This window comes from Suncus etruscus, chromosome 10 (assembly GCF_024139225.1).
Source record: "Suncus etruscus isolate mSunEtr1 chromosome 10, mSunEtr1.pri.cur, whole genome shotgun sequence".
NCBI lineage: Eukaryota > Metazoa > Chordata > Mammalia > Eulipotyphla > Soricidae > Suncus > Suncus etruscus.
The window spans coordinates 80,272,457-80,299,054 of NC_064857.1; the positions used below are offsets into that span (position 1 = coordinate 80,272,457).

General features: G+C 41.9%; 1 protein-coding gene and 1 non-coding gene across 3 annotated transcripts in view; one reads left to right on the forward strand and one right to left on the reverse strand.

Annotated features, from left to right (window-relative positions):
* DYM (dymeclin) overlaps positions 1–26,598 on the forward strand; it is a 340,760-nt gene that overhangs the window by 92,765 nt on the left and 221,397 nt on the right. For both annotated transcript variants that reach the window (XM_049781531.1, XM_049781532.1), the window contains exons 8-9: positions 3–145; positions 24,113–24,295. In XM_049781531.1, coding sequence (XP_049637488.1) covers positions 3–145; positions 24,113–24,295 — 326 coding nt within the window. The remainder of the gene's footprint in view (positions 1–2; positions 146–24,112; positions 24,296–26,598) is intronic.
* LOC126021403 (U6 spliceosomal RNA) lies at positions 18,888–18,994 on the reverse strand. The gene has a single exon (XR_007499921.1). It is a non-coding gene; the product is annotated as a U6 spliceosomal RNA (small nuclear RNA).

Below are 26,598 nucleotides of genomic sequence, written 5' to 3' on the forward strand. Positions count from 1 at the left end.
AGTCTTCCATATACCAGCAAACTTGTGAAAACCTTACTGTATAACTTTATCAGACAAGAAAAGCCGCCACCTCCAGGCACTCACGTCTTACCTCAGCAGTCGGACTCGGGAGGTCTGCTTTATGGACTTGCATCTGGAGTAGCAAGTAAGCCCTGTCAGATGTGTTTTTTTGTTTCTTTGATGTACCAAAATTTTGTCTGATTCATCACAGAAATTCTCACCTCATGGCTAACATTACATTCTACTGAATCTGTGCAGCTACAATCAAGTAGTAGAAGCAGTGAGTCCTCAGTGCAGTGAAATGTGCAGATAATGAATAGGATGGTGTACCTATAAGGCATCCTTATCTTTTACTAAAAAAAGAAATTAAGATTGTACTGCTGTACCTTGTATAAATGTTAGGGAGACAGTCTATGTATGTTCAGTGTAGTCTGGATTTGAATATGATCTCTCAATTATAGCCTGTGTGCGTGGATATGTCTTTATGACTACAGTCTCTGTGTTAATACAGTCTCGGAGTGACTGTAGTCTCTTAGTGTGAATGCAGGCTCTCTGTGTGAAAAGAACTATAGGCTGTGTGTAAGTAGGCTATGTGTAAATATTTCTGTGTGTATGAACAGTGTGTGAGAATTCTGTGTGAGAATAATCTCTGTGTGCATACAGACTCTCCATGGGATTATGATAGTCTTGACATGAATACAACATGTGTGACTGTTATCTGGTGTGAATACAGTCTCGAACTACAGGCTGTATGACTGTAATCCATGTGTGAGTACAGTGTGTGTGTGTGTGTGAGACAACAGCCTGTTTAAGCCTCACCTTATCTATCTCCCAAAAGTTCCAATGTGTGTTTATGAACAGACTGACCCTGATACCTTCCCACATCTACCTGCTTCTTTCTCATATTTATTGCAGTATAAGACATGCATTTTTTTTCTGTAAAGTAATATCTTTATTTAAGCACCAAGATTACAAACATGTTTATAGTTGGGTTTTAGTCATAAAAAAGAATATCCCTTCACCAGTGCAACCCAATGCAACCCAACCCCATCTTCCTCCTCAAGACATGCTGTTTTTTTTGGTTTGGGCCACACTCGATGGTTATTCCTGGCTCTACACTATTACTCCTGGCAGGCTTGGGAAACCATATGGGATGCTGGGGATAGAACTTCAGTCAGCCACATGCAAGGCAAAATCCCTTCTCACTATGCTTATCACTCTAGTCTCAGACACATTTTTTCAAGAAAAAAGTTTATGAAATGCTTGCTGCATTAGTTGTGGTTCTATAATGTAAATTTATTAAACTCTTGTAAATGGAACCTTTTTGGTGATAGCGTGGTCGGTGCTCTGCTATTGATCTGCACCCATGGTCTCTTGGTGATGCGTTTTTGAGCCAGTAGAGCAGTGCTCAGGGTCTACTTGTGGCAGTTCCTCATTGCAGCAGGACGTGTCTGATAGTGCCTGAAGTCTGCAGGTATATCTGGTGTTCAGAGGGCCTGACAGCTTGTGAGGTTTGAGCCTCCAATTTGAGCTCCCCCCAACTTAGAAACTTTTCACTGCTTGTGTTTCATTGCGGAGATATTCTGTTTTAGGGATCCTGATTGGTTAGGATTTTACATGACTGATTTAGGCATCATCTTCACATTTCCCCCCATGTTTGATTTGTTCACTCAGCACAAATCCGCACATTTGGAAGAACTTTGTAATAAATCGCAGGTTCCTGTGTTTCCTTAGCCTGGAACAGTCTTTTAACTGCAACCTTCCTCCTGCTGTGGAGTAGAGCCTCATCTCTGTTGTGCCACATGGGCAGTGAAGATCCTACCAGTGCAGAAGCCCCTCGGATTCCCCTGACCCTTGATAGCATCAAGTGTGGGGGGTCATGTATGAGAGGTTCAATGAGTAAACTTTGGCTTTATGCTGAAGGGGAAACAAGACCCACTGATGCTTTGGCAGTTGTGGGTCTGTCTGGTGCTCTTGCAGACCCTACTGTGCATGCTGGGCTTATGCAGTGCTAATGGAGCCTGAAACTTGGCTTACTCCCATAGCTGTACTTGTGGTCTGCTGGACTTACCACATGCTTGAAGAGCAACACTGTGATTTAGAAACATAGTGTGGGCTAGAGCTTATCAGCTTTGAAATCTCAGGGACCCCCTCTGGAGACAGGGACCTCTGTGGACTCTAGGGGTTGCTTTGTGGGACAGGCTCTCTTGATCTGCCTTTCTCTGGTTCCCTTGCTGTTCTGCATTGAATTCCATTGTGATCCTGGTGTTCTTTATCTTTGGTGTGGGAAGGACCTCCAGATACCTCCAGTTCTTTCTGCTTCTGTCCACAGAACTGTAGGTGAACATGCTGGGCCCACTGCTGCCTTCCTTACCTATGGCCCAATGTAGCTTGAGAATAGCTCTGTGTCCCATGCCAAATCTACCAATCAGTCCTTCTCTTTCTCAGTATCACCCCTAGGCTGCATTTTCTAATATGCTAGTGTGGTGGGAGAGATTTTTGAACCTCTTTCTTCAAAGCAATGACAACAGCAGTATCTTTTCTTTTATTTTTTAAGAAGTAAATACAGATTTATGTCATCAGAAAAGTCTAACATGGGGCCAGATAGATAGCACAGCGGTGGGGCATTAGCCTTGCAAGCAGTCAATCCAGGAGGGACGGTGGTTCGCATATGGTCCCCTGTGCCTGCCAGGAGCTATTTTTGAGCACATAGCCAGGAGTAACCCCTTAGCTCCCGCCGGGTGTGATCCCAAAACAAAACAAAACAAAAAGTCTAACATGATTTCTGGTGCCAGAGCCCTCAAGATTTTTGTTTGGGAGCTAGAGAGATACCATGAAGGTAGGGCATTTGCCTTGCATGCAGAAGGTCGGTGGTTCGAATCCTGGCATCCCATATAATCCCCCAAGCCTGCCAGGAATGATTTCTGAATGTAGAGCCAGGAGTAACCCCTGAGTGCTGCTAGGTGTGACCCCCCCAAAAACAAAACAAACAAATAAACAAAAATATTTTTGTTTAGTTTTATTTTTTTGCGCCACATGAAGAAATGCTCAGGACTTAGTTCTGGTTCAGGAATCACTCCTGGTAGACTTGGGGAGGCATATGGGATGCTAGGAATCAAACCTGGGTTGGCTGCATGCAATGCAAATGCCTTCCCTTCTGTACAGTCTCTCTAGCTCCAGAACCCTCGATTTTTTTTTCAGCCATAAATTCTCTCCTTCCTAGAGAGCAGTGGATTGGAAGGAAGTCCCTTAGTTTTCCTATTTCTCTGCCTTTTTTTTTTTTTTTTTTTTAATATTTGGACCACCCCCAGTGATGTTTGGGATCTACTCCTGGTCTGCTCAAAGATCACTACTGGGCACTGGAGAGATAGCACAGTGATAAGGTGTTGCCTTGCACGCAGCCAACCCAAGACAGATGGTGGTTTGATTCCTGGCATTCTATATGTTCCCGAGGCTGCCAGGACTGATTTCTGAGTGTAGAGCAGGAGTAACCCCTAAGCGCCTCCAGGTGTGGCCCACAAACCCCCCACAAAAGATCACTACTGGCAGGGTTTGGGGGACCATATGGAGTATCGGGGATTGAACCCAGTTCTGTCATATGCAACGTGAGAACCCTACCCACTTTACTGTTTCCAGCTTAAGCTGACTGCTCTTTTGTCTTAGTCAGGTTGGGTTAGATGAGCTTCAAATTTTATTTAATTTCAAAGAACTTTTCACCACCATCAGAATTTTTGCTGAGGGATAAAATAGACTTGGAATTTTCAACCACACATCACAGAACATTTTACATAGATTCTTTCTGAAATCTTTAGAAAATGATTCCTTTGAGGGTGCCAGTTAGTGTTTCTCAACCCCTTTCCCACAGTGGCCCCCTTCTGGCCTTGTTTTCTCCTGTGGCCTCTCCTTTGGACCAGTTGGCCCTGTCATCTCATACCATGGGCAACCCTCCATTTAAATCGAAGGTCTCTTGGAATATCTTAAGGGGTCCCTAAAGTGGTGTCTTTGATGAAGGGATTATGGTTCTTTCACAACTTGCCACACAAAAGATTGAGGAAAATGACCCAATAGATGTTCTTCTAACGAAGGGTCAAAAAACTCCACATCTCCATTGGTGTCAGAGTGTGGCTCAGCAATAGAGCCCTTGCCCTGTATGTTTGAGGCCCTGGGTTCAATTCTTGGCAGTATAAAAGAAATGAACTAAACAAAATAATCTCCAGCATGTCTTTTTTATTGGGGGGTGGGGTGGGCACACCCAGTGCTTTCAGGTATTACTCCTGGCTCAGCACTCAGAAATCACTTCTGCCAGGCTTGGGGGACCATATGGAATGCTGGAGATCAAATCCAAGTTTGCCCAGGTTGGCTACATGTAAACACCTTACTACTAAGCTATTAGTCCAGACCCTCCAGCATGTCATTTTGACAGGATAGCTAATTAAGTTGACAAAGGAAATTTGTCTTTATGGGTATTCGAGGGATGGGGGAGATTCATGCCTGGTCATCACAATGGTGATTCACACTAAGCTCAGGGCTTAGTCCTTGCTCTGCACTCAGATATCACTCCTGGAGGTACTAGGGGAACAATATGGGATGCTGGGGATCGACCCCAGGTCAGCCATATGCAGCATAAATGCCTAATCGCTGTATTATAATAGGAACCCTTCTGTTAACAGGCAGCTTGGTATTATTTGCCTGACTAGAACCAGCTGTGCTGTAAGTGTGGCTATCATGTGGGTCCAACTACAGCCAACTCTGGTGTTGATCTGAGTACTTGATGCTTGGTCTTAGCAGAGGTGCTGCTTAGATACTAGGGCCTCATCTGGTAGAGTTTGGGGACAGAATTTAGGGCCTCACATGTGCCAGGCTTGTAAGTTTATTATTTGAGCAGTCTCCCTGGATCTCTTCTAATTAAAACAAAACAAAACAAAAAACTTAAAATTGGAAGTTAGTTCATACATACATAAAACTTCCAAAAGTAAAAGATGTGTCAGGCCTGTAGTTTATCATTTGAGCAATCTCCCTGGATCTCTTCAAATTAAAGCAAACAAAAAAAAAAATCTTAAATTTGGAAATAAGTTCATACATGTAGAATTAAAGCCCACATACATAAAACTTCCAAAAGTAAAGCTATTTGAGAAATTGCTATACTTCATTCATTGGTTGGTATCTGTTAACATTCCCCTATCACTCCCATCCCTATTCATGGAGGTCCATATGGATCAATGTGGTTTCCAAAGGTGGCTGTTCAGAATGAGATAATTTGGATAATTATCTAAGAATCAGATGCTCACTGGCTTGGCGTGATCTTAGGCATGCTCTTCAACTTTGGAATTTTTACCAGTGTACACTCTAAGCTGTTTTGTTTGTTATTGGGAGGGGTTCGTGAACTATTAAATATAAAGTCACGGGCCTGGAGAGATAGCACAGCGGCGTTTGCCTTGCAAGCAGCCGATCCAAGACCAAAGGTGGTTGGTTCGAATGCCAGGGGCTATTTCTGAGCAGACAGTCAGGAGTAACCCCTGAGCACCGCCAGGTGTGGCCCAAAAACCAAAATATATATATATATATATATATATATATATATATATATATATATATAAAGTCACTCCTGAAACTGTGTCACATCCGTCCTTGTGTAAATAGCTTTTGTCACTTGCACTCAGAGCCTGCTGCTTGCTGGTTAATTGAAATGTAAACGACTTAAAAGAAAGTAAATTCAACTCAGTGAGGTTGGTAATGAGAAAGATCTTTGACACATTTGTGTAAGATAATTAAACAGTTTTAAAAAAATTCTATCTTTTTGATTTCTTCAAAACTGAAATTTATGTAAGAAAATAAATGTTTTGAAGAATTGTCTGAATCAAATACATCAGCCCTGTGCCTGCTCTTTCTCCAACTGGCCTCTATTTTTATGGGGTGCAAACTTTGGCCATGACAGTCAGAAAGGAAAATTTGATTGCTAGACATTGCCCATCAGAGCTGTCACCTTGCTTCCTAAAGGAACATACCCTCACAGCCATGACTGTGGAGCCATTTCTTACTCACCATTTGTGTCAAAGAATCGCAATTTGAGGCCCTTTATAAAAGGAGTCAAGGATGATATGAAAGACTTGCTGCTGACTCAACTGGAATTTTAATAAATATTCCCAATGTTTAAGCAATGATGTCAATAATATCGGTAGCCTTGCTAGTTGTAAATAGGCCAAATTGATAGTCAGTTCTTTCATCAACACTGTCCTGGGAGAGTGTTTTCTAGAGCAAACTCTGGAAGTATGATGGAGTATGTTCTAATTCTCCTAACTGCAATTCTATTTGGTCTCTTGCATGGTGGTTTTGTGTGTGTGTGTGTGTGTGTGTGTGTGTGTGTGTGTGTGTGTGTGTGTGTGTGTGTGTGTGTATGTGTTTTAAGGTGGGTCACATCTGGTGGTATCAGGGGTTACTCCTGGTGGGGCTCAAGGATCATATAGGGGTGTCAAGGATAGAAACCAGTTTTATGACATGTAAAGCAAGCAGCCTGCCCATACATTGCTCAGGCCCCCTTGACTTCTAACCCTTTTGTGTTCAGTCTGCATCCCTGCTTCATGGAGGTGCTGAGGGTTGTGATCAGACTAGCTCCTCAGCCTATCCTAGCGTCATGAGTCTGCTTAACCGATTGACTGAGAAGGGTGGGGTGGGGGTGTATGGTGCTGGGTCTGAACCAGGGCCTCCACCACACAGAGCTTGCTTTGCATGTGCTCAGACCATTGAGCCCTGATTCTTTTTGTGTCCCTTCTGTTTAAAAAAGGCTGGAGCAAAGAAACCTTTGCTTCCTTAAAGGAAGCTGTAGCTTTGATATTTTGTGTTTTGATTTATTTTTTGTTAACAAAGCTGTAATATAATTATAATTGAGTAGTTAATTATTTGTCTGTTTCTTTTCTTTCCTTTTTTTGGTTTTTGGACCACATCTGTGGTGTTTAGGGGTTATTCCTGGCTTTGCAATTAGGAATCACACCTGGCAGCACTTGGGAATGCTGGGGATCGAACCTGGGTTGACTCTACGCAAAGCAAATGTCCTGTCCACTATTCTACTGCTCTGGCCCCAAATAGTTAAAATTTTAAAGAGCCAAACCTAATTAAACATATTCTGCCAAAATGCTTTCCATCACCAGCCCTGTGGTTTTACACAGTATCTTCTGATCTATGGCTTTTCCAGTAGAATGAGCCATCAGAAATGTTGTTTTCCCTTTGGTTGGAGAGATGGGTATCCCAGCCAAATTAAAAAGCCAAATAGTGATTGTTTATTTAGGCAAATGCTATAATAGGGAAATTAATAAAGTGGAATGTGAAGATCAAAACTCATGTTTCTCCCAATTTCTGTTATGGAGCAAGTTACTGAATTTATTATGTTAGGTATGGTAAGGAGTACTGGTCATTCATTTATTTTATGTGGTGGTTATTTTTCTCTCCTGGTTTTTGGCTTTTGGGGGCTGCCTGAGAAAGAAAAACTGCTACAGTAAGAGGAAAAGTATGTGTACTCAGAAACAGGCATCGTTGTGAAAACATTTCTTTTTCTTTTTAATTTGGTGGTGCCAGGGATGGAACCCAGGTCTCAAGCAGGCAGGGCCTGTGTTCAGCTGCCAAGCCACATCCCGGACCTCAAAAACATTTCTAAAGAAAGCACTTTGTGGGGGCCGGAGAGATAACATGGAGGTAGGGCATTTGTCTTGCATCCAGAAGGACAGTGGTTCGAATCCCGGCATCCCATATGGTCCCCTGAGCCTGCCAAGAGCGATTTCTGAGCTTAGAGTCAGGAGTAACCCTGAGTGCTGCTGAGTGTGACCCAAAATCCAAAAAAAAAAAAAAAAAAAAGCTCTTTGTTCAAAATAAGAAAAGTATCTTTAAGCCATATTAACTCTCTCGGCTCACTTTATTTTGGATTATGTGGTTGACCTAATATAATATAGTAGGTAAGAGAGTGTACTGCTCTTATTTGGTGACTTACAAGGCAGTTGTGTCAGCTTCCTGTTTCCGACCAGTGACACCAGCAGGGACTCCTGGCACCTTTAGATCACTGTAACACAGATGAGTTGTCAATGATACTTTCAGTTATGCTCTGAAAAAGTATTATTTCACATTTCAGACTTCTTTTTTCATTTTCAGGGACTAGGAAGGAGTGTGCAGTTAGTATAAATTTTGGTGGCCTTGTTAAGGTATTTGGGATCAAACGCAGCACCTCAAGTGCTCTACCACTGAGCTACTTCCCTGGCTTCCAGAACTTAGATTTTTCAAAAGGTTTTATTTTGGAGAGGAGAGGTTTGTTGTCACTCCTAGCAGTGCTTAGAGGCTACTTCTGGCTCAGTGCTCAGAAGTGACTGCCCAGATGCATCCTGGGGAGTCTTACTGGTTTCACTGAACCCTGCCCCACATAGAATGTTAAAAGGCAGCATTGATTTATCTTTTTATCCTTGAAACTTGCTGCATCCAATCTTAAACATTGTCTAGAAATATTTTGAAATGTCTTCCTGTGACCCCCATTTTCTTCATAACCAATTTGACATGAAGATTGTTGTTCATTTGTTGTTTTGTTTTGTTTTGTTTTTGGGGTGGTGGTGGTCATACCTGGTAGTGCTCAGGGGTTACTCCTGGCTCTACGCTCAGAAATAGTCCTTGGCAGGCTCAGGGGACCATTTGGGATGCCAGGATTCAAAGCACTGTCCTTTTGCATGCACGGCAAACACCCTACCTCCATGCTATCTCTCCAACCCCTGACAGGAAGATTAAGGCCTCGTAATGCCACAGATTGGTGGGGGATGAGTTCATTTCTGCTCACCAGGAAGAATATAGAATAGAGCAGTCAACTTTAGATTACTGATTATATTCTTTTTTTGTTTGTTTGGTTTCAGTTTTGAGCCACATCCAGCAGTTCTTAGACTTCTTCCTTGCAGGAACCATAAGGGGAGCTAAACATATAAAAATTGATATTTTTCAATAGGCTGCATGCAGGGTAAGCACCCTATCTGCTGTATTATCTTTCTAGCCCCCAGATGGCATTCTTGGAATAGGTTTATAGCACTTGGTCCAAGTATTATTTATTTTGCACTTGTGATTTAATCGGCTTCAAACCTTCTTGAATATGTATATATGTTGTTTATACATGTTTATTATTTATAAATATATATAATATATAATTATAGTATGTAATATATTATTGTTTATATATTTTTTGTTTATTTTTATTTTTTGGCCATACCTGCTCAGGCTCTGTGCTCAGAAATCACTCTTGGTGTATTCAAGGGACCATATGATACCATATGAGATGCCAGGGATTGGACCCAGACTGGCTACATAGAGATCAAGTGCTCTACCTGCTCCAGCCCCTGAGTATAATTTACTATTAATGTGAACTTATTAAAAAATACATTTAAGGGGCCGGAAAGATAGCATGGAGGTAGGGTGTTTGCCTTGCATGCAGAAGGATGGTGGTTCAAATCCTGGTATCCCATATGGTCCCCTGAGCCTGCCAGGAGCGATTTCTGAATGTAGAGCCAGGAGTAAGCCCTGAGCGTCACCAGATGTGACCCCCTCCCCCCAAAAAAAACAAAAAACAAAAAAACAAACAACCCCCCAAAACATTTAAAATAAAAATATTAAAATTATATATTTTTGACAGTAGAATATTACTGTTACAAATGATTAAATTTAGTCATAGTCAAGTGATTATATTTTTATTTTAGGTAGCTGTTTCCATTTACATTGATTTCAGCATAGGTGGTTGGATTAAATTTTAAAAGGTTTTATTTAAATTTAAATTCTAAAAGGTTTACTTGCTGGCAGAATTTATGCATGGAAATGAAAATCCTCATGAATTACAGTTGATTTAGTTTTGAGATCACCTTTTACATGAATCAATAATATTTTATTTATTTGGGGCCAGAGAGATAGCATGGAGGTAAGGTGTTTGCCTTGCATGTAGAAGGTTGGTGGTTTGGATCCTGGCATCCCATATGGTCCCCTGAGCCTGCCAGGAATGACTTCTGAGCATAGAGCCAGGAGTAACCCCTGCTGCCGGATGTGACCCAAAAACCAAAAAATATGTATATTTATTTATTTGGTTTTTGGGCCACACCCTGTAGTACTCAGGGTTTACTCCTGGCTCTGTGCTCAGAAGTCGCTCCTGGAAGGCTCAGGGGACCATATGGGATCTTGGGAATCAAACCCAGGTTCATCCCGATTTGGCTGTGTGCAAGGCAAACGTCCTACTGCTATGCTATCGTTTTATCCCCTCCATATTTTCTTTTTTTTTGGGGGGGGGCATACCCAGTGAGGTTCAGGGGCTACTCCTGTCTATGCACTCAGAAATCACTCCCGGCTCGGGGGACCATATCAAACCATGGTCCATCCTAAGTTAACACGCGCAAGGCAAATGCCCTACGTAGCTTGCGCCACCACTCCAGCCCCGCCCTCAATAATATTTTAAAGTCTAGTGTTACAAGTTATTGAAACATTTTCCTTGGAAATGCTTCTGCAATTCTGAATTACATTAATCAAATACATTGCATTGAATAGGGAAGCTTAATATACAGGATGCTATCCCAGATGAAGCAATACATTTGTGTAGAATTTGGGTGGTGTTTTTATGGGTGTTCATGATATAATTCTGTTTGTTACTTGGAATGAGTGACAACTTCTGTTTGTTTGCCTTTGGGCCACACCCATTGGCTCTCAGGGGTTCTCTAGGGTCTGCACTCAGGACTCACTCCTAGGAGGCGATGGAGATCATTTGATGAGATTCTGGGGATTGAACCTGGGTCGACTGTGTGCAAGGCAAGCTCCTTACCCATACTATCACTCCTGCCCTTGTGGGACAGTTTTGATAATAGAATGTTATAGGACAGTGGAATTGCTATGAGTAAATTTTGTAAATTTTGATTTGTTCATTAAAAGGCTGTTTAGCTCCCAGAGCTTCCAGAAGTGCTAGTTATGATTCCAAAGACTGTTTTGATCTGAAGCCTGCTGAAAACACTTCATCTTACACCAGTGCTTCTCAATTATATTCTGTCATACCACCCTAGGAAGAAGAAAACTTTTATTTTTTTTTATTTTTTGGGCCACAACCGTTTGATGCTCAGGGGTTACTCCTGGCTAAGTGCTAAGAAATTGCCCCTGGCTTGGGGGGACCATATGGGACGCCAGGGGGATCAAACCGAGGTCCTTCCTTGGCTAGCGCTTGCAAGGCAGACACCTTACCTCTAGCACCACCTCACTGGCCCCAAGAAAACATTTTTTGTGCCCCCCCCCCCCCGCGCAACTGTAAATAGTATCTTTATTAAAAATAAACTTTAGGGACCGGAGAGATAGCATGGAGGTAAGGCGTGCAAAACGTTGGTGGAATCCCAGCATCCCATATAGTCCCCCGAGCCTGTCAGGAGCGATTTCTAAGCTTAGAGCCAGGAGTAACCCCTGAGCGCTTCTGGGTGTGACCCAAATACCAAAAAAAAAAAACCCCAAAAAACAAACAAAACAAAACAGAAAAACCTTGCAAAACAAAAATACATAAAATAATTTGAGCTGATTTTTTAATCAGAGGTGATGTGTCTGGATTAATGACTAAATGAACATATTTTGCAATGCATAGCTTTTTAATGCCGGGTTTGAAGAAGAACACAGCAATTCTCAGCTCCAGAGACATACAGAGACATAAACACGGGGCTTAGCTTGTTATGACAGTGTTTGCCGAGGTCAAACGCACCCCCCGAGCGCACCTCAGTATTTGAGAACCACTGTCTTACACGGAAGTTCCTTGGGGGATCTTGGGAACATCTCCATTTTCCTTGTCTTTTTTTTTTTTTTTTTTTTTTTTTTTGGTTTTTGGGCCACACCCAGTGGTATTTAGGAGTTTCTCTGGCTCTGTGCTCAAGAATCACTCCTGGAGGGCTTGGTGGACCATATGGGATACTGGGGATTGAACCCTGGCCTGCCATACACAACACAAGAGCCCTACTGGCTGTGCTTTCTATGACTCTAGCCCCAAGTCTTTAGTCCCTGTGAGTCATGCCTTGTCTTTTTTTTTTTTTGTGGTTTTTTTTTTTTTTTTTTTTTTTTGGGTCACACCCGGCAGTGCTCAGGGGTTACTCCTGGCTCCATGCTCAGAAATTGCTCCTGGCAGGCACGGGGGACCATATGGGACGCTGGGATTCGAACCGATGACCTCTTGCATGAAAGGCAAACGCCTTACCTCCATGCTATCTCTCCAGCCCCATGCCTTGTCTTTTGAAAGCCCATTGAATCGCTGGGATGAATGAAGGAGAGAAGGCAGTTCCATTCACTGTGTGCCTTAAAGCCTCCAGGCCTACTTCTCCAAGTCTATTATTGGGTCCCTCTGGACTCAGTGGATCAGAGAAGCTTTTGCTGCCTGCAGCAGCAGGATGTGGGTTGAAATACATGGACAATACTCTTGCTTTTGGTGTTAGATATGTCAGAGCAGGAAAACCAAGCCCGTCTTTTCATAGCTGTATCCCTTTGAGTAACTTATTTTTGTCGATCCCTGGTTTCCTGGCATTAAAAATATTGTAATTTCATGGTGAAATGACATAACAGATAGTCACCAAATGTCTTGAACTTGATAAATGCTGAACACAAATACCAGAGTTAACATTTACTTGCTTCTTCCATTTTACCTCTCATTTGTATCAATTTCTTTCATCTTTCTCATTCTTCAGATCTCTTTCTTTCTCTCTTTCTCTGTCTCTCTTTCTCACACACATACCATAGCATACATAATCACACATATCACACACATTTTCTTGATGCCAGGGATTGAACCTAGGACCCCATGTGATGTTCCACTGAGCTATTCCTGGTCCCAAATTCCCCTGTTGCCAAAATGAAGGCAATTTTTTTCTTCTTTCCAAAATAGTAAAAAGGGTGAAAAAGGATGGTGAATACAGATCCAAGTGTAGCTTTATGGCACTATTGTTTTTATAAATTAATTTTAAGGGTTCAGAGGTTTAGCACAGTGGATAGGGCATTTGTTTGCCTTGCAGCATGTGGTTGACCCATGGTCAATCTTAGCTTCCCATATAGTTTTCTGAACTTATGAGTGATTTCTGAGTGCAGAGCCAGGAATAATCTCTGAGAGCTGCTGGGTGTGGCCCAAAAACCAAAAGAAAGAAATTTAATTTTAAAATTATAATGCAGGCAGTGAGATTAGTGTTATGTTTCTAGTATTGATGTACAGTTACCATATCTTCCATCTGCTGCCTCTGCACTGTCTCTACATTCCAGTGCCTTCACTAGCTTTCACCCTGCCAAAGAACTTGTGAGCAGATGTGCCTTATAATAAGAAATGAAGCCTGTGTCTTCTTCCACAAGAAGTTTACCATTGGGCCAGAGTGACAGCATAGCGGGTAGAGATTTTTGCCTTGCATACAGCTGATCTAAGTTTGATCCCGGGCATACCCTATAGTCCCATGACCCTTCAAGAGTGATTCCTAGTGCAGTGTTGGGAATAATCCCTGTGCACTGCTGGGTGTGGCTAAAAAAACAAAATAAATAAGAAAAAAATGAATAATTAAATAAAGTTTCATCAATTATTTGTTAAAATCTTCCATCCACACTTGGTCATCTTATTCTCATTTTTTTTAAAGTTATGGGGTCAAACTTTAATCATCTCATTACATTTCATCTTTTTTTTTTTTTTTTTTTTTGGTTTTTGGGCCACACCCGGTAACGCTCAGGGGTTACTCCTGGCTATGCGCTCAGAAGTCGCTCCTGGCTTGGGGGACCATATGGGACACCGGGGGGATCGAACCGCGGTCCGTCCAAGGCTAGCGCAGGCAAGGCAGGCACCTTACCTCTTGCGCCACCGCCCGGCCCCATCATTACATTTCATCTTAAAGCATGAAGCACTGTTAAGCGAATTTAGGCTTATAAAAAATGGAACAGGGAGGCCGGAGAGATAGCATGGAGGAAAGGCGTTTGCCTTTCATGCAGAAGGTCATCAGTTCGAATCCCACTTCCCATATGGTCCCCTGTGCCTGCCAGGAGTAATTTCTGAGCATGAAGCCAGGAGTTTCCCCTGAGCACTGCTGGGTGTGACCCAAAAACCACAAAAAAAAAAAAAAAAAAAAAGTGAAACAAAAAATGGAACAGGAAACAGTTCTCATATTCTTGCTCCCCACCATACCTTGAGCATCTTCATTTGTGGGCCACATGAACCAAAATTATTGCACCAAATGTACTGCATGAATGAAGATGCTGCAATATTGTAATTGACAGGAACCCATAGGGTATATTAGCACTTATTCTTGGTGTTGTACAATCTGTTTTTTGATTTGAGGGGAGGGTATCACATTTAGTGGTACTTGGAACCTTCTCACAACCCAGTGCTTGCAAATTGCTTCTGGTGGTACTCAGGGATCAAACCTGTGACACCTGGATATAAAGCCTGTGTTCCAGTCCTTTGAGCTCTCTCCTTGGCTGTTGTGTAGAGGAAGCAAGCTGTGTTTCATCACACAATGCAATATTAAGCAATGATTAAGAGACATGAACGATCAGAAGATGGTAAAATAAGAATCCTATCAGGGGATAGAGTGATTATATAGAAGGTAGGGTGTTTGACTTGCATGCAGCTGACCTGGGTTTGATCCCCTGAGCCAGCCAGGAGCGATCCCTGAACGCAGAGGCAGAAGTAAGCCCTGAGCACTACTAGATGTGGCCCCTCCCAAATAAGACCCCCAGAACAGCAGAAAAGAAGCCTATACAAAAAGGCTACATAGTGAGTCCAGCTATATGATATTCTAGAAAAGTCAAAATAGTAGTTAAGAAAGATGTCTTCTTGCAAAGGGTTCAAGAGCCGGGAAAGGAGGAATGAGTACCTTGGGGCTTGGCAGTTTTAGAGGGCAACGCTCTTCTGCATCAGACTGTAATAATGTACTTATCTCTTCCGTTTACTTTTAATTTATCACAGTCTTCACATTATTGTAAACTTTGTAAATACTTTGTAAATATTTGCCTCTGTAGTCTGTGCTGGTCTGTCATAATTTATTTAAGCTGTATCATACATTTTTAGATGGCATTACTCTGAATCATTCATAGGTTAATTTTTCAAGTATATAGCATGAATGGTATTTAGTAAGCTAGGGCATCTTGTAATACTTTTATTATCTTTTAAATTTGTTGTAATTTATTCATCTACTTTTTAATTTTGGGGGACACACCCAGTGGTGCTCAAGTTTACTCCTAATTCTGTGCTCAAGGATTACTCCTGGCAGTGTTCTCAGGGAATCATTGCAGAGCTGAGATTCAAACTAGGATTGACTGATGGATAGATAAACACCTGCTGTACTGTCTTTCTAGTGACTAGAATCTAGTCCCTTCCATTGATTATCTTTTTTTGGGGGGTGATGGGCTACACTCAGCGGTACCTCAGTGGTTACTCTTGGCCCTGTGCTCAGAAGTCATTTCTGGCAGGCTCAAGGGACCATATGAAATGCCAGGGATTGAAGGCTGGTCTGTCCAGGGTCAGCTGTGTGCAAGGCAAATGCCCTGCCACTGTGCTATTTCTCCGGCCCCTGAAATAATTACTTTCTGTAAGGAATACAATGGAAGGTCTGGAGCAATAGCACTGTGGTAGGGCATTTGCCTTGCTCGGTGCTAACCTGTGACAGACCCAGGTTCGATCCCTGGCATCCTATATGGTCCCCTGAGCTTGCCAGGAGCAGTTTCTGAGCCCAGAGCTATGAGTAACTCCTGAGTGCTGCCAGATGTGGACCAAGAACCAAAAAAAAAAATTTTTTTTTTTAATTTTAGGTTTTTCTGCCTCAGTAGTTTCCTTCACTAAAAACCAGTGATTGACAATTGAGGTTCAAATGACACTGTTATCTAAAGAGATTTTCTACAGAGATGCTTTCAGCTGGTCTGTGATCATCTGGTCCAATTGGTCCAGCAAAATGAAATGCTATGTCCATTTGTTTGAAAATTTCCATTGCTTATTTCCTTTGACATCCTGGCAGCACTAGTTGATAATTGAACTAATTGTTTGACATGAATTTAGTTTGAAAATGAAAAAAAATATATCACCTCTAACAGGTATTATGCCAACAGCTTAATTTCCATAATCAAACCTTTAGTAATTTTTAGTGTTAGTAATTTTTTCTCACATGAACGGTGACTGGCAGAAAGTGGAGATCTTTGAAAAGAACATCAAAACGTCTCTAAATTATTAAAAATCAGTATATAAGAATTTGGATCCATTTTCTTATTGCAAATGTGGTGTACACCTTCTCCAACACCTGATAGAGTGGATGAATCGAGTGTCATTCTGGCAGAGTACAATACCATTTAGGATATTTATGGGTGGATTCTTAAAGTTAAATGTACAGCTTTTCAAATTGTATGGTGCATGAGCAAAGAAGTAGTCAGTCTTGCTAAGATTCACTCTAATGCATGAAAGGAGGCTGCCAGATCACCAAAGTGAGTGACTTTGTGGTCCCTGGGATAGTTGCCAGAGGTGCTTGAGGTCAGCGCATCCTCGGGATGACTTAATTCACACTGTTGGTCTCTGTGGATCTCAGTGGTTCTGGTTTGCCTATAAAAATAGTCAAGTATAGGCTGGAGCATGGTATAGTGGTTAGGGGCTTGCCTTATATGCAGCCCACAGAGGTTCAATCCCCTGACATTCCATTTGGTTCCCTGTGTACCACCAAGAATGATTCCCAAGTGCAGAGCCAGAAGTAATCACTGAGCAGAGCTGGAAAAGAACCATTGGAAATGATCTCTCTGGATAGGAACTATGTGCTGAAAGGAGGCAAAGTGACATGCATGATACACTTTCAGCAACAATATTGCAAACACAGTGTCTAAACAGGAAAAAGGAAAGAGAGACAGAGAGAGAATATTGTCTGTAATAGAGGCTGAAAGTGGGGTGGGTGGTGGGGTTCAGGTTGTTTGTGGGGGTAGCTGGGGGCAATTGCTGATGGGAAGCGTACACTGATGAAGGGTCTTAGAACATTATATGACTGAAACGGAACCATAAACAACTTTGTATCTCAATGGTGATTCAATTAAAAAAATGTGATTCAATTAAAAAAATGTAAGGGCACAGAGGGGTAGGGCATTTGCATTACATGTGGAGGACTGGGATTTTTGGTCCCTGGCATTTTATTTTCCCTGAGCCTGCTGCAAGTTAATTTCTGAGCTCAGAGCTGGAGTAACCCCTGAACTCTACTGGGTATGCCAAAAAAATAGAAAAAAACATGTAGGCATGGGTGCGGCATGGCAAAGGCCGTTTCCTCTTCAGGGAAGAGGTTCCTGGCCTGAAGGGGCACGTTTTGGGTGATTTGGATGTATATTGGTGTTTGCAAATGAGAACTGGAGAAGCACAGAGGTTTGCTAAGCATTAAGAAATTAGAGTCTTTCACAGGAGGGGACTGCCATGATTTTCAAAAGGAGGATTTGAAGTGAATGGATCCAGAAAATTCCCAACATAAAACTGACCAGCGCCTATAACAGTAAAAGTGAGATATATGAATGAAGCAGAACAGAAATTATTAGAATATTCTGAAAATGCTCATGAAATTGCAAAAAAAACCCAAACAAACCAATAATGCTAAAGTAATGATGTTAACTCAACCAGAACTTCATAATCAAGTACTAATATCGGTAGTTAGGGTGCTTGCCTTGCATGTGGCCAACCCAGTTTCCATCCCTGGCATCCCATATGGTACCCCTATTGCCAGAAGTAGGGGGACTATATGAGTTCCTGAGGGCAGACCAGGAGTAATCTTTGGGTATGGCCCAAAAAGAAACAAACAAGCAAGCACAAAACAAATAACAAAAACAAGTACTACTACTGTAGTTTCCAAAGCAGCAAAGAGGATTAGAACTCTGTCCCATTGAGGAAGAGTGAAGTTGCCCAGCTGTAGCTGCAAACCTTTACCAGACTGGTGGTGGTGCCCATGGCAGGGAAGTGCCAGGAACATCCCTGGCTCAGGGATCCCAAACAGAATGTGGGCCTGCAGTAACCCAGTGATAGAGGCATCTGCTTCTACCTTCTGTGTCCGCAACGTGTGGACTGAGACACATTGAGACAATGGGTGGTTTTGGGCTGTGGCTCTCAACTGTTATGTACCCTAGGACTGGCCCTTCTTGCCACCAGCCATGGACCAGCCAGTCAGTGACCCCTTGGAAGATTACTGCTGCTGAGTCTTTTAATGCCTAGGGAACAGAAACCAGCAGTTAAAAACTGCTAGTTTCATGGATTTAATGATGTCACCTAGGTTGAATTAAACTGACTCATAAAAACCTATTTTTGAAATAATAAAACTGGAAAACTTCTTTGACTTTCTGGAAAAAAATGTCATAGAGAGAAAAATATATCTATGAATGATTCAAGTCGAAACAAGCATAAACACAATTATAGAGCCTATCCTCATGGGCATCCAAAAGGGCTTTTTAAGTGTTTTGTATTATCCAGATCCTGGTGCAGACTGTTTCCTGTCTAATTCATCCCACAGTGTGGAGCCCCCATTATTGACTGTGAACTATGCTATTGAACCATGTTCACTTGGTTCTTTGGGAATGATACCACAATATTCAAAATTAACAAGACATCTGAAATTCATCCAGATGATGACTAGTAACCTATAATGTTACAAATATGTATTAATAAAAATTTTAGTAGTTTAAAGTTTTATTTATTTGAGTTTTGTTGTTGTTTTTGTTTTGGCCACACCTGGCAGTTCTCAAAGGTTACTTCTGGTTCTTTAGTCATAAATCGCTCCTGGCTATGGCTTGGGGACTATACAGGATGCTCAGGATTGAACATCGCTTGGTTCCATGTACTACCCATTATACTATCTCTGTACTATCTCATCGGCCCCAGATTTATTTATTCTTTTTTTTTTTAAAGTAAAAATATGGAACGCTTCACGAATTTGCGTGTCATCCTTGCGCAGGGGCCATGCTAATCTTCTCTGTATTGTTCCAATTTTAGTATATGTGCTGCCGAAGCGAGCACAGATTTATTTATTCTTTACCTTTGTAAAAGGTGGATGTGCAGATATGACGTACATGCTAGTTTAGCAGCATCATCTGACTTATAAATCAGTTCACTTAAATTAAGGGTCTGCTTTCAAGATTCCTGATGGAATGTACATTCAAAGTTTAAGACCATCAAACAAAGGTTTTTTTTTGAGACCAAACATGGTGGTGCTGAGGTCTTACTCTTGGTTCTTAGCTCTCCGGGTTCACTCCTGATGAGGCTCAGGGGACCAACTCTGTACATGTTTCTGGGGATCAAACCTAGATCTGCCACATGCAAGGTAAGAAGAGTCCTACACTCTGTACTGTTTCTCTAGCCCTGATAAGGAATTTGTATCCAGAATATAAATAACTGTAAAACTTGATATTTCTCTAACCCCAAATTAATATAGTTATTTTTATTTTATATTTGAGGCCACACCTGGCAGTACTCAAGACTTTCTTTGGTTCTGTGCTCAGTGATCATTTCTATTTGGCTTGAGGGAACATATGGATTCTGGAGTTCAAACCCAGAGTAGCTGCTTGCATAGTACTAACTCTTCAGCCCCCATTTGTTATCTTTAAAATACTTTTGTCGAGGCCGGAGAGATAGCATGGAGGTAAGGCTTTGCTTGCAGAAGGACGGTGTTTCAAATCCCAGCATCCCATATAGTCCCCCGAGCCCGCCAGGAGTGATTTCTGAGCATAGAGCCAGGAGTAACCCCTAAGCGCTGCCGGGTGTGACCCAAAAACAAAACAAAACAAATACTTTTGTCCTGGTTTTTTAATTTACTTTTATTATTTCTTTTCCTACATGCTCATTTTCAAAACTGAAGCATTATAATGGGGGGCAGCATCTGTAGTTCTAATAATTCAAAACCACTTGGAGCTTGATGGTGCAAGTTTCTAGTTGTGATCCTCATACAGAAAGATGGACGCTGCAGTTCCTCTTAGAGGTAACTTTTTATTTAAATGTTCCAAACACAAAAATCACCGTATGATTTATGTGTAGCTTAAGTTGTTCTTATAAAGTGAGCAAAGGTATGTTCAGTTCCAGTGAAGTGAATTACTGGACTCCACACTCCTCCTCTCTGGAGCTTTCTCTCCCACTACAGAGGAGACTCCTCCCACACTGTCACACTAGTCAGTGTCCAGACTTGAACTCTGAGTAAATATGGAGGCATAGAGGACATGCTTTTTTTTTTTGTCTGCGCGTGTCATTCAGTTGTGAATTTTATCCTTATTTTTGCATGAAACACAGTTTACATGTTCCTCATTATGTTAATCCATTTTAACAACATCTTGCATTTTACTTACTCTTTACAGTATATGGTGTGTTTGATTTATTTCCAACCTTTGGTTATTAAGACAGTATAGCAGGAGACCTTCTCGTCTATAACACACAGTGGTCCCGTGCCTCTAAGCACTGCTGGGGTGTCAGCTGGTTTTTTTCTTTTTAAAGGCCTGAGAGACAGTGCAGGGGCCAAGGTGTTTGTTTCGCATGTAGCTAAAGCTGGTTTGACAATCCCTGGCACCACCAGTGGTATCCCAAGTGCCTCTGTATGTTCTAATCTTCCTACCCCTCCCCAAACCCCATTACTTGAAAAATATTATAGGGAAAGATCTAGTCAGGGAAGTTGGGAATTAAAAACTAGGTGATGTTTTACTGGAGAAAGTTTAACTTTGTTGATATTCTGATGTGCTTGGGTTTTTAACTATGAGCTTGATTTTCTGTTGTATTGATGAATGTCAAGGTTATCTCGCCCAATTTTCTTTTATTATGTATTATAATATATCTATATTACATATACAAATATATATAGGTATATCTATATATGTGTATATACATATATTGTGTGGAGGTGGGGGAGGTTGTGTCACGCCTGGCAATGCTCAGGGCTTATACCTAGCTCTGCACTTTGGGCTCACTTCTGACAGACTTGAGGGACTGAACTCGGGCCAGCTGCATACAAGTCAAGCACCTTGCCTCCTGTACTATCGGTTTGTCTCTCTCCTCCACATTTAATTGTTGAATAAATAATCCTGAGTTTGTACTTAAAAATAAATTAACATTGAATTTGTTGTCCTAGCTAATTTCAGTACTTCATTTTTTGTTTTAGGTGAAATTTCATTAGAGTTTTATTTGGAGATCCTGAGGGATACAATTTTAAATATTTGGAATCCACCCTTAATTTTAGAGCAGAAGGAATTATACTGTAACTTTCCCTTATTTTTTTGGTGGAGAGACAATTTTTTCCCCAACAGGAAAATGCAACCCCATTAAGACTTTTGGGTCATAGATCAGAGGCTTGGATGAGCAAAGGAAGTGAACTTTTGGAAGATTCTGGTTCAGTGTGATGGGCCAGTTTCAATGTCAACGTAGGCAATGGCAGACCGCCTCTCTTCTCCCAGAAGTGGACTCAAAAGAGCATTAATAATTATCTGGGCAGACAGGAGGGCAGAGGGTTGGCTGCTCCCCAGTACACACTAGTGTTGCTGAGATTTTGACAACCTTCTTAGCACCCTGAGAAAGGCTGGAAGCAGAAACAAAAAAAGGAGAGTGAAGTTGTGCTGAAGGAGAATCAGGATTTTGTTTGTGGACTGTGACCAACAGCAGTCAACTTTTAACCTTCCTTGTTGAAGAAGATACGTAGCTATCAAGCAAAGCCAAAAACAGCACTTGTGTTTTTCCTAGGAAAGCATTTTGCAATTATTTTTGTTGCAGATTGAACTTCATAATTGTGTTTTTCTTTGCTTGCAATTCTGGCACTCAAGGTGGTGGATATAGGGGTAGAGGGTTAGAGTTTGCCCTGAGTGGAAGGTGACTGGAATAATAATTTTTGGCTTTAATATTTTAAGTCACCATGAATGATGGTTTTGGGGAACTTACTGTTCCAGCACTGACCCTTCACCAGTGTTCATTCCCCTCTTAGATTATACCTGTTTTACCTAAAACAGAGATCATCCCAGCAGTGCTCAGGGGTTACTTCTGGCTCCATGCTCAGAAATCATTCCCGGCCGGCGTGGGGGACCATATGGGATGCCGGGATTCGAACCACTGTCCTTCTGCATGCAAGATAAGCGTCCTACCTCCATGCTATCTCTCCAGCCCCAGAAGGTGTCCTTTTTATAACTAAAACTCAACTATAAACATGTTTGTAACCATGGTGCTTAAATAAAGATATTATTTAAAAAAGAAAGAAAAAGGCTAAACTTAAAAAGAACTAAAAAAGAACATGCACACCACTATTCATTGCTATACTTTACAGTAATTAAGAAATAGAATCATTATAGGTGTCCAACATAGCTTAATGGATTGTGAAGATGTGTTACATATACAATGGAATGCAGCTACAAGGAACGATGAAATGATGGGCAGTTATTTTGAGTGAAGGAATCCAGAAGAAGAAACACCAACACAAAATGATCTTAACTTATCTGTGGTATATAGATAAAATAACTGTACGAGGAAATGTAATGTAGTAACGGAGGTGCCTACATTACCCTTACCCAAAACAGGACAGGGAAGGAAAGAAATCAAGGGGGGAAGGAAGAAGGAGAAAAAGGGAGTAATGGGGAAGAGGGGTCCAGGCTTTGGGTACCTTGGTTATGTGAGAGAGTGGTATAGCTATAAATCCGAAGCACAGACTTAGCAATACTGAAAACATGAGCTCCAAGCTCCAACCACCAAATGTATAATGTAAATGCCCTTGTCAAGGCAGGGGGATTTGGGGGTGATGGAATTTGGTAGCACTGATAATGGGCCGTGGACACGGGCGTGGGATTGGTGTCAGACATTATGTCTAAAACTTGATTGAAAATGACTTTGTAAGTCACGATTCTTTACAAATTTTTAATTATAAAACATTGAACTTTGCTTACTGCTATTTTTCTGTTTCCCCATTCAGACTTTTGTCTCTTTCAGCCAATTTTTTTGTTCATTTTTTAGGCTACACCCAGTGGTACACAAGGGTTACTCCTGGTTCTATGCTCAGAAGTTACTCCTGATTCTGGGGGACCATATGGGATGCTGGATATCAAAACTGGGTCAGTCCTGGATCAGCTGTGGGTCGGCTGCGTGCAGGCCAATAGAGCTACCCACTGTGATATCACTCTGGCCCCCTTTTCAGTGAATTTTGTCATTTTGATTTTTGTACTTGGTTTAGGTTTCACATGTATTGGTATAAAGTTATACATGAAGTCGTCATATAATTACATATATTTATATATAGAAAGAATGAGCTGGGATGGTAAGTTAAGAAACGTGGTGGGCAGAGAGATAGCATGGAGGTAAGGTGTTTGCCTTACATGCAGGAGAACAGTGGTTCGAATCCCGGCATCCCATATGGTCTCCCGAGCCTGCCAGGAGCGATTTTTGAGCATAGAGCCAGGAGTAACCCCTGAGTGCTGCCGGGTGTGACCCAAAAACCAAAAACCAAAAAAAAAAAAAAAAAAAAGAAAGAAAGAAAGAAAGGAAACATGGTGGTAATCTCTGTGAAGTAGATAGTGGAATGAGGCAACACTATCCTTTACATTAAAAATATATATTCTTGGGGCCGGGCGGTGGCGCTGGAGGTAAGGTGCCTGCCTTGCCTGCGCTAGCCTAGGACGGACCGAGGTTCGATCCCCCGGCGTCCCATATGGTCCCCCAAGAAGCCAGGAGCAACTTCTGAGTGCATAGCCAGGAGTAACCCCTGAGCATCACAGGGTGTGGCCCAAAAACCAAAAAAAAAAAAAAAAAAAAAAATATATATATATATATATATATATATATATATATATATATATATTCTTGGGGCCGAAGAGATAGAATGGAGATAAGGTATTTGCCTTTCATGCAGAAGGACATTGGTTCGAATCCCGACATCCCATATAGTCCCCCGAGCCTGCGAGGGGTGATTTCTGAGCACAGAGCCAGGAGTTACGCCTGAGCGCTGCCGGATGTGACCCCCCCCCTCAAAAAATATATATTCTTAGTTCATATTGTAATAAATAATGGATTTATTTGTTTTAAAAATCAACATTTTTTAAACTGTAAGTATAGAACATCATATATATATAAATGTGCTCATTATTCATATCTTAGCATATCCTGAACTGTGTCTTTTCTCTCTAGCTGGACTCTGGACTGTCTTCACTCTGGGTGGTGTGGGCAGCAAGGCGACTGCCACTCCGGAACATTCTTCCCCTCTGGCCAACCAGAGCCTCCTGCTCCTCCTTGTGCTGGCCAACCTGACAGATGCTTCTGATGCACCAAACCCCTACCGACAGGCCATTATGTCCTTTAAGAACACACAAGGTTTGTCATCATTTTTCTTTCTTGATCACTAAGATTCTGAGAAACAAAACAAATTTTTACAACCTCTTGTATATTATCATTTTGTTGCAGGACTGTCAGTTTTTACTCTTTGTATGTTAAAGATTAGAAAAAGGGAGGGTCTCCCCCACTCCATATAGTCTCTGGAAAAGTCAAATAAATCAAAGGTGGGGCTCTGGTTTTTTAATGTCCATTTACCATTGTCCTCTCCCCCAATTATAACCAAGCCTTCTTGTTCTTTATTTGAATCTTCCTATCTTTAGGGCCTGAAATTAATCTGGAAACTCTGAACTGTCTAGAGTTGGGAAGTAGGTTTTTGTTTTGTTTTCTTTTGTTTTTTTCCTTTTTCGACCACAGCTGGCAGTGTTCAGGGCTTACTCCTGGCTATTTGCTCAGGATTCACTCCTGGGGCTGAGGATATGGCTTGTAGAGGAAGGATACATAATACACATGGCCTGGGCTCCATCACTGGCCCTGCATGACTCCCCATCTGCTGGCCTCCCTAGTGGCCCCTGAGCACTTCCAGAGGTTGGCCCTGGTGAATGCTTCATTGGCACCCAATTACTGCTAGGTATGACCTCAGCAACAACTGCCACTAGTGGAAAAAAGAGTGAATCCTTTTAAAGGTTTATAGAATTAAGAGAGTAGATGTTCTCCTTTATTGGCCATTGACTTCTTGAGGTCCCCTGGGCTCTGTCTTCACAACTTAACTCTGCCTTTCTAAGGGTAATAGTCAGAGTATTTTCACAAGCAAATGAGTACAGCTGGATCCTACTGCAACTGTTTGTAATGTAGATAGATGGTGGCTGCAAGATGCCAGACCTTGAAGTTTGCCACAGCCTGCCCTGCAATCTGTTTTGAAGCAATAGACTCTTAATCAGGGTTGGACTTTATAAAAGCAAGGTTAATATAGTAGCTAAAATTGAATGATATATCCAACACTAACATAATTAATATGGGTAAGAAGAGCAGTTATTGGGTACAGGAACTTTGCTGAGACAGTACTATGATGTTTCTTTCTAGGGTGTTCTAGTGTAACAGCCTTAGACATACTGGCCGGAGTGTGCCATTCAGTTGGTTATTTCTTTGTTCGTATTATTGTTTTGATTTGCTAATGGGTCTGGGTCTTTAAAAAAAAAACCTCATTGTTGGGCCAGAGAGATAAGGCCAGAGACATGGTGATCAGGTTTGATTCCCAGCACCATATATAATTTCATGAGCACCAGGAGTGGCCCCTGACTGCAGATCCACGATAAGCCCTGAGGATCTGGGGGCCCAGTATCTCTTCCCATCCTCCAGTTATTTTTCTTTTTTCTTTTTTTTCATTTTTTTTGGTTTTTGGGTCACAACCAGCAGAGTTCAAGGGTTACTCCTGGCTCTACACTCAGAAATCACTTCTGTCAGAGCTCGGAGGACCATATGGGATGCCGGGATATGAACCACTGACCTTCTGCATGCAAAGCAAACACCTTATCTCCATGATATCTCTCCAGCCCCTCCAGTTATTTTTCTTTATTTTCAAAACACATCAAAACCACCAGATCTTTGTACTGTCATGTTCTTCCAGTGTTTTAAGTTAATTTATCTTTCTTGATTTTTTTTGGCTGAGGTTTAACATACTTATTTTTTTTTCCTTGGGTCACACCCGGCCGCGCTTGGGGGTTTCTCCTGGCTTTATGCTCAGAAGTCAGGGTTACTCCTGACTCTATGCTCAGAAGTCGCTCCTGGAGGGCACGACGGACCATATGGGACGCCGGCATTCAAGCCAATCACCTTAGGTCCTGGATCGGCTGCTTGCAAGGCTAATGCCGCTGTGCTATCTCTCCGGCCCCTGTGAGGTGGCGCTAGAGGTAAGGTGTCTGCCTTGCAAATGCTAGCCAAGGAAGGACCGAGGTTCGATCCCCTGGCGTCTCATATGGTCCCCCCAAGCCAGGGGCAATTTCTGAGCGCTTAGCCAGAAGTAACCCCTGAGCATCAAATGGATGTGGCCCTCCCCCCCAAAAAAGCTAATCAAACCATTTTATTATTTTAGCTATTTTCTTCATAAATGTGACTATTTTAACTATACCTATTAATTTGAAAATTTTGGTTTTTGGGTCACACACAGCAGCGCTCAGGGGTTACTCCTGGCTGTATGCTCAGAAATCACTTCTGGCAGGCTTGGGGGACCATATGGGATGCCGGGATTTCAACCACCGTCCTTCTCCATGCAAGGCAAACGCCTTACCTCCATGCTATCTCTCCAGCCCCCCAAAAATTTTTTGTTTAGGGTAGTTTTTTCCTTT